This window comes from Ursus arctos, unplaced genomic scaffold (genome assembly GCF_023065955.2).
Source record: "Ursus arctos isolate Adak ecotype North America unplaced genomic scaffold, UrsArc2.0 scaffold_8, whole genome shotgun sequence".
NCBI lineage: Eukaryota > Metazoa > Chordata > Mammalia > Carnivora > Ursidae > Ursus > Ursus arctos.
Genome location: NW_026623100.1, coordinates 54,851,978 through 54,868,791, shown reverse-complemented (window position 1 = coordinate 54,868,791; position 16,814 = coordinate 54,851,978). Strand labels below are relative to the sequence as shown.

At 42.5% G+C, this 16,814-nt stretch overlaps 1 protein-coding gene, 1 long non-coding RNA gene and 1 other non-coding gene across 5 annotated transcripts in view; 2 read left to right on the top strand and 1 right to left on the bottom strand.

The window, feature by feature from the left end:
- MAP4K3 (mitogen-activated protein kinase kinase kinase kinase 3) overlaps positions 1 to 3,299 on the bottom strand; it is a 181,929-nt gene extending 178,630 nt beyond the window's left edge. For 2 of the 3 annotated variants that reach the window (XM_026479448.4, XM_026479456.4), the window contains exon 1: positions 2,893 to 3,298. In XM_026479448.4, the coding sequence (XP_026335233.2) occupies positions 2,893 to 2,988 (96 nt within the window). In that variant the 5' untranslated portion in view covers positions 2,989 to 3,298. Of the gene's footprint in view, positions 1 to 2,892 lie in introns of all 3 variants that reach the window. The other variant, XM_057309419.1, reaches the window with a different exon arrangement.
- LOC130543188 (uncharacterized) lies at positions 2,467 to 16,146 on the top strand. Its single transcript, XR_008958333.1, has 2 exons — positions 2,467 to 2,668; positions 12,771 to 16,146. It is a non-coding gene; the product is annotated as an uncharacterized LOC130543188 (long non-coding RNA).
- LOC113247530 (small nucleolar RNA SNORD59) lies at positions 13,851 to 13,925 on the top strand. Its single transcript, XR_003313285.1, has one exon. It is a non-coding gene; the product is annotated as a small nucleolar RNA SNORD59 (small nucleolar RNA).
- Positions 16,147 to 16,814: the final 668 nt, after the last annotated feature.

Genomic DNA, 16,814 nt, shown 5'->3' with positions numbered 1-16,814 from the left:
ACAGCAAAACAAATACAAAAAAAAAAAAAAAACACAACAACCCGTTTATCTCTATACGTGGACATGATTACAGACAAAAATACAAATAGCTTAAGCTTTGGGTTATTTAGCAAGAAGGGGATATGATGCCAAAACCACATGGAGTTTCTCTGCTTTGCGCCCCTGGTATGGGAAGAGTCTGGCTGGCGGGGATCAAGCATCTATTATCTGATGTCCACTTGGCAGACTCTACAAAAACAATGAGGCCCAGCTGCACAGCAGGAGTTGGGTATTCCAACTACTGATCCACTCTAATAGAGTATGGCTACAACTCACATGCTGAACTAAAGGTGTACCTTAATCTCTCCACTGGAAATTCAGTAATACGTTTTATGCCCATGTATCTTTATAGAGGCAGTAGTGCTACTGTTAAGAATGCAGTCTCGGGGCGCCTGGGTGGCTCAGTGGGTTAAGCGTCTCACTTCAGCATCAGGTCATGATCTCAGAGGCCTGGGACCGAGTCCATGTTGGGGCTCCCCACTCAGCAGGGAGTCTGCTTGTCCCTCTCCCTCTCCACTTCCCCCTGCTCATGGTCTCTCTCAAAATAAAAATAAAATAAAATAAGAATACAGTCTCTAAAGGGCAAGGTTCAAATTGTGGCTTTGCCACTCACCAACTCTGGCAAGTTACTACAACTTCCTCGTGCCTCAATTTCCTCAAATGCAAAATGGGAGTTAATAACAGCACCTATTTCCTAGGGTTGCTGTAAGGAGTAAGTAAATTAATACATGGAAAAATCTTAGAGCAGTGCCTAGCAAATAATAAGCACTCCATAAATGTTAGTTCTCATTATCATTACTTTAAACAGATGACAAGAATAATCAACTTATACCTGTATTGCACTTAGATGTCCTTAGGGAATTACAGGCCTTAATTTTTTTTACTTTTTAATCATGTGGCTTAACTACCAGCTGTTTTTCTAAATACAGTAAATACACGGCCAATTATTTTTGTAAAGAACTCAAAAAGAACTTACTGTACACACTGCCACCTAAGACTGACATGCTAGTGAAGTTTTAGTTAACTTTTCAACCGAATATAACTAGACTCCTCTAACACTTCTAATATACTTGGATCCATTCATTTCTACTTTCATAATCACCACCAATTCCAAAACAAAGCAATGGTTATTCTTACCTGGACTACTGCAATGGCTGCCTAACTGTTCTTTCCCCTCCAATCTACACTGCAGTACAGATAGATCTTTTAAATCTAATTTTACTCCTCTACATAAAACCCTACAATGGCTCTCCATCGTCTTAAAGAAAAACCTGTCCTCCTTAAAGATCTAAGAGGCCTGTATGATCTAAGGCCATTCTCTTTCACTGGCTGCTCAAGCCACTGAGGCCTTTCAAATCCTCACCCCTGTTCCTTGGGGCCTCACAGCCTTCATGGATTATGTTCCCTCTATCTGGCATAATCTTCTCTCCCCATTGCCTCTGACTACCAAAAAGAGATCAGGTCCTCCTGTTACATGCTCTCATAACCCTAATCCTAATCCTCTTTTCTCCTGGGCAGCACAAAATAAAACTGCAATAAAATAATCTAAGTGGTTGTTTAGTTTCCTCTTGTCCCTCCCCCCCCCAAATATAAACTCCAAGATTTAGGAATAGGTCTACCTTTACCTGCTATACCCCAAGTGCTTAGATGTCCAGTACCTTATATGTAATAGGTGTACACAAAACACCTGTGTTATCTCATGGGAAAAACTGATGAGACAAATGATGACAGACAGCAAATCATCCACAAAACAAGACTAATGCAGAATCCTGGCTGCACTGTGAGTCACTGTTACACTGAAGTAAAAGCAAAAACCTATTGCTTAAACATGGGCAAAAAGTTCAGTTAGAACTAAACTTTCCAAAGTAAAATTAAGTTTCTCTATGCATCCTCAGATGTTATGTGAAACAGGAGGAGTTCCACTTCAGTCACCAGTAAGAAGATACACTACTAAATCAAGACTGCTGCCACATTTGGCACTATCCGCTTCTTGGCAGTCTCTGCGAGGCCAAGAGTTCAGCTGGCCAGGGAAGAGTGATTTATCTCCCACATTTAGAAGGGGTCTCTCTACAACAGGAATGCTGTACTACTAATGGGCTTTGAATTCTAACCTAGTCAAACCAGTACCTTTCTGGGGTATTCAATTCGCTTTAAAAAAAAAAAAAAAAAAAAAGAGGCTGAATTTTGTGTGTCACTGACAAAAGCAAGTTTAATGAGGCATCATAGTTCAATTTGATTTGGAGAAAACAAAGTTGCTTTTTCCGCCAAAACAGGAAAAAAAATTATACTAACTATATCTCTTTTACAAACGAAAGTCATTACTCGGAAAATTAAAAGACGACGGTACGCGGATGCTAAGAGGCGAAAGGTTGGGGGACTGTGGGTGGAGGCTGCCCAGTGTAGTAACTACCGCCGGGCCCGGTGGGCGGCAGTGCCAAACCTACAGGGGACCGGCCCAGTCCGTCTGACCGACACGGGTCTGACATACGCCAAACCCCCGCCGTCAGGTTCTTCGCACTGACCCTGCCAATGCAACAAACGGCCAGACCCTCTCGGCGCTGTGATGAGCAGAGCGGCCCGCTCGCGTCCAGCCCTTTCCCGGCACCGCGCGTCCAAGGGGAGCGCTCAGGTAAGGGCTCCGAGGTCTCGGGGTTACCCGTTTGGCCCTTTGTTCGTTCCAAGGCAGAGGAGCCCCGGGCGCCCGCTCCTCCTCCCCCACAGCTCCCGGGCGCCCGCGTCTCCCGCGGAGGGCCAGCGCGGACGCGGGCGCCCAGTTGGCGGCGGCGCCCCCCGCCCTCCCTCCGGCGGGTCCCGACCCCGCGGCCTCGGCAGCGCGCGGACCCTCGCCCTTACCTTGTAGACGTCGCCGTAGGTGCCGCTGCCGATGCGCTGAATCAGCTCGAAGTCCTCCTGCGGATTCCGGCGGGACAGATCGAAGCCGGGGTTCATGGCGGGCCCCGGGTGCCCCCCGCCTCCCTCCCGGGCAGGGGAGGGGGGGCGCTCAGGGGGCCACACGGAGAGTGGGAGCCGCGGCCGGCCCCCTGCTCCCCAGCCGGTCACAATCGCCCGGCTCCACGCTGCGGCCGCTGCCGCCGCTCCTCTCACGCCGCCGCCGCAGCCGCGGACGACGACCGGGCTAACCGTCCCCGCCCCCGCAGCCCGCCGCCGCGCCGAACCCGGGTCACACCCACAAGGAGAGGAGAACGCTCGCAGCCCCTCGCTCGGGGTGCAACTCCAACATGGCTTCCGCCTTCGCCGCTCCTCCCCCTCCCCTTACTCCGGCTCCTCCACCCTCCTCCCCCTTTTCCCGGCTCCGGCCCGACTGCGCAGCCGCGATCCCGAAGGGAGCGCACTCCGGCCCAGCGCGCGTGCGGCCCCGTGCGCGCTCCAGCTCCGCGCGCCTGGCGGGCGTGGGCGGGCGGGCTGCCCAGCCGCACCGGACCCCGAACTCGCGCCGCGTTCCCGGGCTGCCGACCCGCGCTTGACAGCGGCCGAGACTTGCTGGGAAGGCGTGGCTGCCCCAGGGGCCGCGGGGCGGGGGGGGGGGGGGGGGGAGTACCTCGTATTGGCTTCTGATTCCCTGAACGGCAAAGTTTGACGTTGCTGTTTCACGTCCCGACCCTAAGCAGGTAGTATAGTTTTAATTTGCAAGACAGTGTCCCCAATTTATTATTAGAAGCACCTACACATAGGACACAGCCGCGTACCAGAGACTTTCTGGGATTGCGGCGAAGGGGTGGCCCTGAGCAAAGCCCCTGAAAAAAGTGAGCCGTGCTAGCTTTGATACAGGACACTCGGGGCGCTCGGAGCTGGCCGGCCGGGGTGCAAAAGAGGGCTCGCTTGGAGGGCAGCCAGGAGGCGTGTGTAGTGGCTAGGGCGTGGGAAGCTCTGGGGGAAAAACACGCTGAGCAGCCGCCCACCAGCCCGAGTGGAGGGCGTGGGAAGCCGGCAGAGCCTAGAACTGAAGCCGTGATTGACCTCCAGAGACGCTGGATTATCAAAGACCCGGGCGGGACAGTGCGAGCTGTAGAGCAACCTTGCAAAGGAGAGGTGGTGGAGGGTGGAGCGTGAACAAGATCCGTCCTGCACCTGAAATGTAAACACATGATGATGCGGAAGCTCTTTAGTTTACCTACCCAAGGCCCCACCCTTCGTGAGTCCCAGATTGTGAGCATTACATCCAATCTATTTGGACACCAGCGCAACTGTTAATACCTGTCCAAGAAAGTATGTGGAGGGTTAATTTTCTGTTCCCAATAAACTGCCCACTAGGCATTTCCAAAAGCTTTAATCAAGTAGGTGATGGCCACTTGGATGATACCACCTTGAGTTTTGTTTCAGAAATGCCTTCCTAATAGGCACCACTTCTGATCACTAGTGTTCCCTAATGCCTGGTGGCTCCTGAGAAACTAGGTCTTATCAAACTTAAGGATAAAATAAGTATAATCAAAGAATAGTCAAGCTGCATATAGTTACCCGCCTCATACATTTTTAGCTTTTCAATCCTTTCACCTACAGTAAGATTGCATATTTATTAAGTTCTCAAAGAAGTTGTTTACCTGAATATCTATTGACGAGATGTTAGAAAATGACCATCTCTTCCCCTATACAAGTAGCCTTCCAATTGTCTAATTTGTAATTAAAGCATCAATAATATGTGCATATCACTTAAATTACTGCCATGTGAGTGCTTATCATTGGACTTTTTCTAGCTAGATCTCACCTTAAGGCTCTGGTATCTTGAGAATTAAACTCCTGAATATAAATGTTAATTCCATTCTGGCTTTTGCCTATTTACGGCACTTGCTGGGGACCCGGACTGCAGGCCTTTCTTCAACTTGTCCTCGTTTGGAGACTTGTTTGGCCTCTTTAAGCCAAACATGAGAATAATTAGTCCAGGATTCAGATAAGCAGACCCAAGCAACTATCCCAAAAAGGAATCAATTCTGCTCTCTTTCTCTGTCTTTTTAATGCAGGAAAGCCAAATTCTCAGCATGAGAACCTGGTAATGGTTTCACTGTTTTCTTTGCTAGGATTATCATCTGTGCAGATAACTTTGCACTTGCATCACTAATAGACTTCTTTCAAAAGGAAAAGATATTTCAGTAGGGCTCAAACGATCTTCAAGGTTTTGTTTGTTCCATTTTGGCAGGACCAAGCTATTCCTTTGGAAAAAAGATTGATTTTCATGTAAGGGCCTGATTTGCCATATGGGTTACAGCATAAATAAAAGGGCTTTTGCAATTAACTGCTCACAAAGAATAAAATATTTTGTTCTTTGTAATATATACATGCAGATGCCAAATCTGATGTCTTTGTTTTTCCCCTTCCAATGCTCCTCAACTTTGCTAGAAGTAACACTAATGACCACGCTTTCTTTGAATCTGAGAAATTGCTTCCCTCTTCTATGATTAGAAGCATCCTTAGAAGTCATCTAATCTTATCAATTCAAGAACTGCTTTTACAGCATCGCTCCTGAATTTACTGGTACTTGAATACCTTCAGGAAAAGGAAACTCACTGCTTCCAAAAGCAACCCACCGCATTATGAGATAGTGCTAGTGAGCAATCATAGTAACAATAATAAAAACAATAGTAATATCTAACATTACCAAGTGCCTACAAGGTGCCAGGAACTGAGTCAAGTACTTTCCATATGTTATCTCATTTAATTCTCACAACAACTTGATGACATAGGTATTATTATCATAATTTTTTGAGGTACAGGCAGATTAAGCTGGTTCAGAGTAACAGAAAGCTGAAATCTGAACAGAGGTAAGACACAAAGGCCGCTTTTAAAAAAAGATTTATTTATTTATTTATTTATTTATTTATTAGAGAGAGAGCAAGCAAGCACAGGGCAGGGAGGGTCAGAGAGAGAAGCAGACTCCCCACTGAGCAGGGAACCCAATGCGATGTGGGGTTGGATCCCAGGACTCTGGGCCACCCAAGCGCCCCAGAAGGCCAGACTCTTAGCCACTAATCTATACTCTGCTTTATAGTATATTTTTAAGAATTTCTCTTAGGCAGGGGCACCTGGGTGGCTCAGTCGGTTAAGCATCTGCCTTCAGCTCAGGTCATGATCCCAGGGTCCTGGGATTGAGCCCCACATCGGGCTCCCTGCTCCGCAGAGAGTCTGCTTCTCCCTTTCCCTCTGCTGCTGCCCCTTGCTTGTGTGCTCTCTCTCCCTCTCTATCTCAAATAAATAAATAAAATTTAAAAAATATATAAAATAAAAATAAAATTTCTCTTACGCTAAGCCAAAATCTGCCTCCTTGTCATGCATTTAGAGTCAATGACTATTAGATTCAAATGGTACAGAATACAGAGAAGAAAACCACAGTGCTTGCCATCAGGGAGTTTGCAGTCTCACAAAACTGTGAGAAGCACAGAAGCGTGGCAGGACTGCAGACAGGAAGATACAGGAAGGATGCTAAAGCTAAATCTTTAAGAATGTGTTGCAGTTAGCCAGAGGAATAAAGGGGAGGTGGTACACTCCAGGCTGGTCAGGTAGAAAAGAAAGAATACAAAGATCATTAGAAGGTGGAATTGAAGGTTTGGTGGGGTGAGAAAGCAGGCAAACAATCGGCGACATGTAGGCTTAGACAACGGGAAGGTCCCAAGAGGGTGATAGCATTTGCCATAATAGACAGTATTAGGGTTATTGGGGGGAGGGTTTTAGCATTGGGTCAAAGTAAATGATTCTGTTTCATATCTGTTAAGGTTGAAACTTTCAACTAGAAATGTAAAATTAGTGACAAAAATAGAGTTGACATTTAGAAAAGATGTCAGGGCTAATTTTTAAATTTTGGGAGTCATAGTTAGGAATATTTATTAAGTACCTATTATGCGCCAAACACTATATTATGTTCTAACAATACAATAGGGCATGGTCCCTGAATTCAAGTGAGGCTACAGACAAATTCTCAGATAATTCCTTTGCAAAGAGATGAGTCCTGAGGTGCAGGGAAGCAGAGCCAGAGGGAGATATTAGGTGCTGCTTAGACTAATAATTTGACTCTTTTTCAAGCCAATATATATTTTAAAATTTCTTTTTAATATATTTTTTAAATCATGTATGCAACATTTATTTACAGGTAAGGTGGAGCTCTGCATCGGGAGTAGGTGGCGATGGGCGTCCTCAGGTGTCAGCTTTCAGCTTCCACCCTCATATTCTGAGCAATTCAGTTCTGCTCCCAGATTTGCATGTGTCCCAGCACAGTATTTCTCAATGGAGGTTTTATTAGCATTTTGGATAGGACAATTCTTCCTTGTGTGGGGCTGTCCTCTGTTTCAATGCTGCTCCCAGCCACACTGATATCAATCACAAAAATAGCCACACATATTTCTGAACGTTTAGGGTTGGGCTGGGGTGAGCGATGGGAGTGACTGGATTGAGAATGTTTGCCTATCATGTCCTTGAGAGAACCGTCACCCACACCAAACTGTTTATCCTAGTATTCCTTTCTATCTCATGCAGAATATTCCCTGAGACAAGTTCTGATATGCAAAATATTGTCCGTCTTGTTTCCAATGCTTGGCACCCGATCGGGGTTTCACTGCCCCCGGTAGATGCACAACCAAGAGTCCACCGCTCTTTATCACATAGGTCCTGGGGTCACATAGGAGAGGACCAGATCTAGTCTTTGCAAGTTACGGAAGTCTTCACAGAGGAAGGAACCTCTAGGCTGAGACTTAAAAGACAAGTAGAGAATTAGCCAAGCAAGAAGGTATACTCCCTACAAAGGGTACAGTGGTTACGTTCAAAGAAATGAAAGTAGTTCTGTTTAAGGAGAGTGACAGATGAGGTTAGTGTGGTAAGCAGGGACCAGTCCATTAAGGAGCACGTAAATCATGTTAAATAATTTGCATTTCTTCTTGAGAACAAAAGGGTGCATTGGTGGATTTTCAGCACAGGAGTGCCATGATCTCATTTGCTCCTTAGAAATACTCCGCTGGCTGTGGATGAAGAATGACTTGGAGTCAGGTGGCAGGACTGGAGATGAGTTGGGAGAATAGTTCAGAGGTCATTGTAGCAGTCCAGGTAGGAGAAAATAATGGTCTGAGTTAACATATGAACTCAGCATCAAAAGTCAGTCATGTATTTAAATTGTGGGTTGAGATGCATTTTCATAGGGAAAATAAATGGAAAAGGCAGAAAATGGGTTCCTAGAAACCACCAACATTTAGATGGTGAGCAAAGGCAGAGAATCTAGCAAAGGAGACTAGGAAGGTGAGATCCAATATGCTATATGGAAATGGAATGGTATGGGAGCCATGGAGTGCACCACTTAGGACTCCCTTCATGGAAGCATGTGCTGTAAGGAGTGTGAACCACTGACAGCCACTAGCCTCCATGCCTTTGGGATTCATCACAGCATTCACGGAGAGGTCTCAGTCTCCCCGAGGCTCCCAACCGATGACTGAACACAGCCAGCCATTCTTGCCCAATGCAGTTTCCTCTAATCGGCAATCTTTGCTCTGGAGCACCCCGCTGGCATCATCACTGAGCTAATCTCAGAGCCTCCCTGCAGACCTAGGCTCTTCCTACCCAGTCCATCTTCCTTCTTTCTCTCCTTTCACAGGTACTAAGTCAAGCACTGCAGTCTGAGAGTCTTCCTTCCTACTCTTGTTCCCTTTCCTCTTTATCCTTCACAGGTGCATTTTGCACTTCGAATTCAATTTTACCATCTGCTGAACTCGTACAATTGATGTCAATGCAGCAAAGGAGGGAATTTGAAGAGAGTGATCAAGCTGTGTTAAATGCCAGAGAGAGACTATGGAGGAGGGAGATAGAAAAGTTTCATCAGATCTGTCATTTGGAGGTCAGGGCTAATCTAAGCATTGAGGTTCATAGTCCCTCTTCTGCTTTTGTCTCCTCTTATTACCTTCTCCCAGATCCTCTTCAACTTCTGTTGTACATCGTAATCTTCATACGGCTCATCAAGACTCCCTCATTATGAACTCATTTAATTTGTTAATATCTTTTTAAACTCTGGCACTAGGAAGTGAGTTCAGTATTCCAAATACAGTCTGGTCAATGTTGACTATGGGGAGATTATAACTACCTGTTATTTGAACACTCTATTAGAGCCTAAACTTTGATTCAGATTTTTTAGAGCCACAAAAAACTCAGGGCCACCGTACTGCTGAACGTCAGGGGATGCCATTCAGATTATATAATTCTCAAGCCCAACCTGGCCCCTGGGTCCTGATTTTAAAAATCCCCAAAACCCACCTTTGCTCCCCTCTGAATCAGATCATCAGAGGTGCTCTTGAACACTCATTGTCATAAAACGCCAGGGAAAGAAACCTGGTCTCATGCATCCTATTGTAAAGTTCCTGCCTTGCCAACAGTTTGTCGGACCAGATATCATCTTCTCATCACCGAGCCATATATATCAACACCATGAACAAAACAGGGCACAGAGTACCTCTACCCAATATTGCTTCCAGGTGAGATCTTGCAAAGACAAACAAGTTAGACAAAAGCCTCGAACCTTGTTTAGATAGACAAGAACTTCCAATCTTCTTGAGGAACCAGGATTTCAAGGGGGTGCTCTTCGGCTACCACTGTAGGTAACTGATCTTTTTTATTAGACTCAGCTCATTCTTGAGGGGTGCAGGCTATGTGAAAAATAGACGATAAAGTATTGAAGGATTACAAAGAAGTACAGGTAGAATACAGGCTGGGTAAGAGACTAAGAGATGCTGAGATAATCTTATTGATGAAACTCCTGATTATATTCGTCTTTTATCCCATGATAGATTAGAGCATAATGTTTCCCTGGTTCCCTTTTACATAATATCTAGCCTATGGTTCCCCTTAGATCCCCCCAGGTAAATGGTGTTCCCTGTACCTTCGTTCCCAAATACAGAGTGTGACCACTGTTGGACCAGATCAAGTTGGTCCAGAACAACCAAAATGTGGTTACATACACTCTGTTTCCAGAGTAGATTACTGCCCAGAGTGTTATCCTGCTGGCCTTTTTTTTTTTTTTTAAAGAAGCTTTATTCTAGTTACTCTTACTCCCTTAGGAAGACTCCGACCCCTATTCCCAACAAAACCTATAATAAAGCAATCTGCTTATAGATCTAGAAAGTTCATCATGTTGGAAAAAAAATCATCTAATTTGGTTTAAATCTGGACTGAAGGTTTGTTTTCTTGATCAAAACAGACAAAAAAATAGAAATAAAAGCTCTGTTAAATAATTCAAATAACATGCCAGGAGGTTTCCATTATTCCTTACTCCGTGCTTATAGTTCATAGTGATGTATAGATAACCCAAATCTCAAACTGACCCAGATCACTCCCCAGGGGATGGATCCATTTGCTGGGTCTGAGCTCATAGCAGAGCCCATTTGGATCAAGGTATGCCTCTTCTTGGTATTAAAGTCAAAACTTCTGGGGCGCCTGGGTGGCTCAGTCATTAAGCATCTGCCTTAGGCTCAGGGCGTGATCCCGGCGTTATGGGATCGAGGCCTGCATACGGCTCCTCCACTGTGAGCCTGCTTCTTCCTCTCCCACTCCCCCTGCTTGTGTTCCCTCTCTCTCTGGCTGTCTCTCTGTCAAATAAATAAATAAAATCTTAAAAAAAAAAAAATAAAGTCAAAACTTCTGCCTGAAATCTGATCATCTGGGTTGCTTAAAGATACTTTAAAAAAAATATGTATGTTTAAATCAGGACTCATCTGGTAGTATGAACTTTCTCAGCTAAGCATCTGATACCATCAGAATAGTTTAAACATGTGTTGATGGAATCACAAAAGGAAGGAAACTCATGAACATTTCCTTGCTGCTTTGTATTTTGTTTACAAATGTCTAAGCCACTATACGAAATTTGTGAATAGCCTTTTTCAAGCATAAATGTGGTGCCTCATACAGCCAGTCCTTCTCTGTGTCAACCTCAGAACTGTTAACTGGGCACCAATATCTGAAAATGTTTATATGACCTTTTTTTTTAAGTTTAAATTCAATTGATTAACATATAGTATATTATTAGTTTCAGAGGTAGAGTTCAGTGATTCATCAGTCTCACCTAACACCCAGTGCTCATTACATCACGTGCCCTCCTTAATGTCCATCACCCAGTTACCCCATCCCCCACCCTCCACATGAACTTTTAATGCTGAAAAGTATAACACTCTTAAGTTGCTGATGCCAATATTTAGGGTTTACCTCTCACCTAAGGAGAGCACTCTCCAGTCATTCCAAAGAAATCGAAAACACCATGTCTGCAAATCTGAATGCGGTCTGTTTTCTGCTACGTGGTGCAAGTCTCTTGATTAGTGTCTCTGGCCCCATTCTCTTCCTCTTCTGATAATACTACACCTGGGCAATAAACATGTCTCTTAAAATGCCAACAGTGGAAATATGGAAGTCCTGAGGGGAAGCTAAATTTGGAATGAATGTGAGTTCACTTTGAAGCGTGTTGAGTTTGAGGAGATGAAAGGGCATTAAGGAGGGGACATCACAAGGACAGTCACAGATTTAGGAAGTGCAAAAGGGAATTACATTGTAATGTGTAAATGTGAGTCACAGAAATAAAGATGGTAGGATCACGGGATCTCCAAGTGAAAAGCCTGAGAGTCTAGAGCAGTGGTGAACAACCTCTTTTTCTTTCTTCTTCTTCTTCTTTTTTTTAAAGGACCATTTAGGGGTGTCTGGGTGGCTCAGTGGGTTAAGCATCGGGCTCTTGATTTCAGCTCAGGTCATCATCTCAGGGTCGTGAGATCAAGCCCTGTGATGGGCCTGCTTGAGATTCTCTCTCTCTCCATCTGCATACTCCTTCAAAAAAAAAAAAAGAACAACTTAAAAGTAGCAAAAAATGTTTATGAACCTTGTTTTTAAAACATTCAAAGTGAAAATAGTGTGACTGACTTCCATAACAAGAACTTATGTTCTAGAATGATTATTAAGATATGAATATCTATTCTTCTCTCAAGCAGTGTTTTCTAGCCTGCCTACACTGATATTTTTGTGATGTGGAATTTAAGGTAAGGGAAGTGTAGACTTGAGTGGAGAAGTGAGAAGAGAAGGGGGATAAGTTAGCCAGAAAGGAGCTAAGTCAACGTTTAAAGTGTTGGAAGAAAGGAAGAAGGGAGATGACCAAAAGCCCAATAAACTGGGTTCTAGAGAAAGAGTTTGGAGGTTATATGTGAGACCAGAGGAAATAGAATGGAACTCCAGGGCGGCTCGGTAACCATAAACGGGTTCCTCTAATGTTCTTTGAGAGCAATAAAGGTAAATAAAGGTTGGAATACCTTTTTAAAATTACTGTGATCCTGAGCAGAGTCTGGGGCACGTGGAACCCCAGGACTTACAGGGGTCGCAAGAAGAATGCCAATGAGAAATTTGGCAATGATTCTGAACTGCTAAAATGTTATCTGCTCATAAGAAGTCATGACACAGAAACAGCTTTCAAATCTTTCGTAACTTAATTTACATTGCTTTTTAGAGCTTCTATATGTTTTCACATTTATATCTTCTTTTACCTTTGGAATGATTCCTTAAATTATTATCATCCATAATTTGCAGATGGGGAAATTGAAGCTTAGAGAAGTGAAAGCCAGGAACAGATCAGGATTCACGATTAGTTCCAGTCAATTGAACATCTACTGAGCCTTGCTTATGGAGATTCAGGTTGTGCTAATATATCGGGGACGTAAAAATGATGAAAATGTGCATGCAATCCTCTGCCATCATACCATTCTTTCTTTACTCTTTCCCAGTTCTCTCTGAGAGGACTGATAGCTCCTCTAAGCCTGGGCCAGGCTGGTTCATAAAGAGACCCAACTTGGAGCATCCCCGACACAGACAGCAAGTTTACAGGAAGAATCAACACCAGGGTCCTCTGGCAGTTCCAAGCCTGTGATGCAGTCATCAGAATTGCAAGATAAGGAAGAGATGGGAACTCCCATACACCACTGAGTGGAGACTAAATTGGCACAATTACATCGGAAGGCAATTTGGCAATATCTATTAAAACGAAAGGTGCCCTTATCTTACAATCTAACATTTCTACTTTGCTATATATATCCAAGAAACTCTCCCTTAAATGCATAAGGAGACATGTAAATGAATATTCATTGAAGCATCGTGTATAACAGGAAAATAATTGGAAACAACCTAAATGTTCATCAACCTGAGAGTGGTTCAGTAAATTGTTGTATGATCACGGAGTGGAATACTATACGGCAGTTAAAATGCATGAACTAGAACTAGAGCTATAATACGCATCAATCTCAAAAAATAGAATATCTAGTGAACACAAGAAAGTGGCAGGAGATACACAAAGCATGCTACCATTTACATTAACTTTAGACCCAGGAAACAGTAGTACATATTTCTATGTGTGATAGTGATTTTAAAATATTCATAGTAATAATAACTCTGAATTCAGGATAGTTGTTACCTCTGCTGAAGAAGGATAATGACAGAGTATGAAGAAGGCTTTAGCCAAATCTATATTCCGCCCCCCTCCAAAAAGTGGATCTGAAACAAATATGGCAAAAAGTAAATATTTGACAAAATTTGGTGGGAAAGGAGAGTTCGTATTATTATTTTCTATACCCTGTATGCTTGAAATATTTCATTTAGAAGTATATAGGGGTCTTCAACCCTGGGATTCTGGGATTTTTTTTTCTTTGTGCAGAAATTTCTTTTTTTTTTTTCCTTTTTTCATGTTGAAATTCCATCTATTCTTTGATATTTAACTCAAGTTTCACTACCTAATTGAGAATTTCTGTGACAATCTCATCAGTCCATACTATGTTCTTATAAAGTTCTGTAGGTCTATAAAATTCTCTTCTATTCTATGATGATTTTATCAAAATGATTTTCATTCTTCTGAGTATGCTAAAGCCACGTATTAGGTACTGAGAAAGAGTAGAAAAGAGTAAAGTTCTCTTGTATGCTATGTTTGTATGACCAGAATTCTTTCATGTTGTTGTTTAAATATATTTTGCCTTGCGTTAATATTTGGCTTTGTTGTACACAAACCTTGTTCCTCCAATTATACTGTAAGAGCCTTAAGAGCAGGGACAATGTCTTGAACTTTTAAAATTCTTCCCCCGTGCCCAGTGGAGCCTAGCCAAATACTTAGTAACAAAAAGTGATATATAAACCAATAATTATTACCCTTCCTACAAAACCTTCATATAGAAAGTTGAAAATACTAGTTGGAGCTACATTTGCTTTTATTTTCCCAGAGAGAGAATAGTAATGAGCTGTGAAATGACCAAAACTCAGGCAGCAGAAGGGAAAAAAAAGAAAAGAAATAACGGGTTTGTATATTACACATTCTGGATAATCAGCTCTTGAATGATTAAGTGTGGAAAATCTCTTATGAGTAAAAGCAGATTTTAAAATTTTGCTTTATGACTATGGACTTGTTTTATAGATCATTTCCAGTTTTCAGATGATCCCAGGCCAAACTTACAAATTATTTTGGAAAAACATTTCCTCTTATGATAGGCTACATAGCCACACACAATATGCCTTGTTATCATTTTGCTTTCATTCCAATATTTACTGGGCTACACATGGGAATGGTGGTCCAGGGAAACTAAAACACAAAATGTGTTCCACCTGTGGAATCAGAAAAGGATTTTGGAGAAAAACAAATTACTTTGAGTCTAATTTACCCCTAGGACCTCTTGTAAGAAGTGTTTGGTACTTGAGGCAACCAGGTTGCTTGAAATCTTTGAGTAAAAGGTTGGTCTCTATTACTCCGGGATTAAAACTAAAGAGCATAGGGAAGGGTAAGAGGTCTGGATTACATTGCCTCTCCTCAGAACTGAAAGTTGGGTATCGAAGAATGAGATAAATTTAAGAATCAGTGCAGTTACTTTTAGTAAAAGCAGTAGCAGCGAGGTCAAAACTGCTACCATGTTTTGTCTGGAGAGTTTCCTAATGAACCTTCGTACTCTTTCATTAAACCAGGCCACTATCTCGTGGTTCTTTGGCCTCAGTACTGTAACACTCAAAATATAGTTCTCTAAGTTAAAACTTACCCACATCTGTACATATGACTGCATTTTAACACCACAGTGTACCTCAGGGAATTTTATCTCTTATTACCCTTCTCTATCTCCATGTCATTTTTATCCTAGTGAAGACAACTAAAGGCACAAAAATATCTTGCAATTTGGTAAGAGATCATACATTCCCTCACTTTCACTCATTTATAAATGTTAATGTTGTAGCAAAACCCTGAAGCAAATTGACCAGAGTATTCCTAAAGTAATGAGGAGCCTTATCGTTGGTCTCTGCAATTTTTCCTTTCCCTAAATAAAGTGAAGTAAAAAAAGTGCTATTATACAGATAATATATATAATGAATAGATTGGGTTTTCAAAGCTCCCTAAAGGATAAGTGTTTGTAACTTGGAATTAATTTCCCATGGAAGTACTATGATTATGGTTAGATTTAAAACCTAATATAGTAGTAGGTGTGAGAGGATAGTTGATTAAGAAATTGTATCTTGTTTTCTGGTCTATAAACCTATCATAGAAAAATGAGAAGTATTTTTCCCTCCTCCACTCTAGAGGGAGGGTTAAGATGGTGATTTTCTAAAGCTTCAGGGAAGCAGAAAACAGAACTATCTGGCAGGGGAAACAGTCCAAAAAAAAAGGGAAATGGCTTGGCTTCAGGAGAATTTGGATCTGTTGGACACCAAAGGAGAGAGAACCAGACAAGAGTCAGTGTCCATAAATGATAAGGATCTATGTCTACTCCCAGATAACAGATCAGAATGGTATACATGTCTGATGGGGGTGCCAGCAAGCATATCTTGTCTCAGATGTAGTTAAAGTATTAATTTATGCTAAGCTGAAACAAGTCAAGGGTACATATTATAAACTGTAGGGTTACTATTAAGAGAATAGTAAAATTATGTATAAACAATATAATGCATAAATAGAAGAGAGATAGTGTAATAATTTTTTTAAATAGTTAATGAAACCAAAGGAAGGCAGGAAAGAAGATAAAAAGGAGCAAGTAACCAGTCGGATAAATAGAAAACGGAACAGTAAGAAGTTAGCTATGAATCCAAATATATCATTAATTACCATAAATATAAATGGTATAATAGTCATTAAAAAACAAAGATTTCCATACTGCTTTTAAATATACGGGGCGCCTGGGTGGCTCAGTCAGTTAAACATGTGACTCTTGATTTTGGCTCAGGTCATGATCTCAGGGTTGTGAGATGAGGCTCTGTGCTCAGCGGGGAGTCTGCTTGAGATTCTCTCCCTCTCCTTCTGCCTGCCCCACCCCTGCTCATGCATGCACATGCATGTGTGTGTACACTATCTCTCTCTCTAAAATAAATAAATCTTAAAAATATATATATTTAATAATGTAATATTATAATAAATATGTATGTGCTTTTTCAAAAGATGTAAAAGTTGCAGTCTAAAATAATACCACAGACGTACCTGAGAGTGTGCCATGCCCCTTCAGACTAGCTGCTTCCATTAGATTTCCATGGTCAGAGTCCCACTTTGAAGCTGTAGTGCCTCTGGATGGGGGTGGTGCTGGGCTCTGGCCTTTTCACAGAGAGAGGTCAAAGACAGGGTCAGTATTGTGGACATGTGTATATCTTTCCAAGTTCGCTTACAGTCCTGTTGGGACTCCCCGACTTATTGTGGTTGGTTCCTACTGCTACTTCTTTTACAAAATAGACTTTGTAGAACTGATTAAGTCACTTTGTTTACTTAATGTGAGTTTGTGCCTTTTTTTCTCAATCTTCCAAAACAGGTATATAGGGGGGAA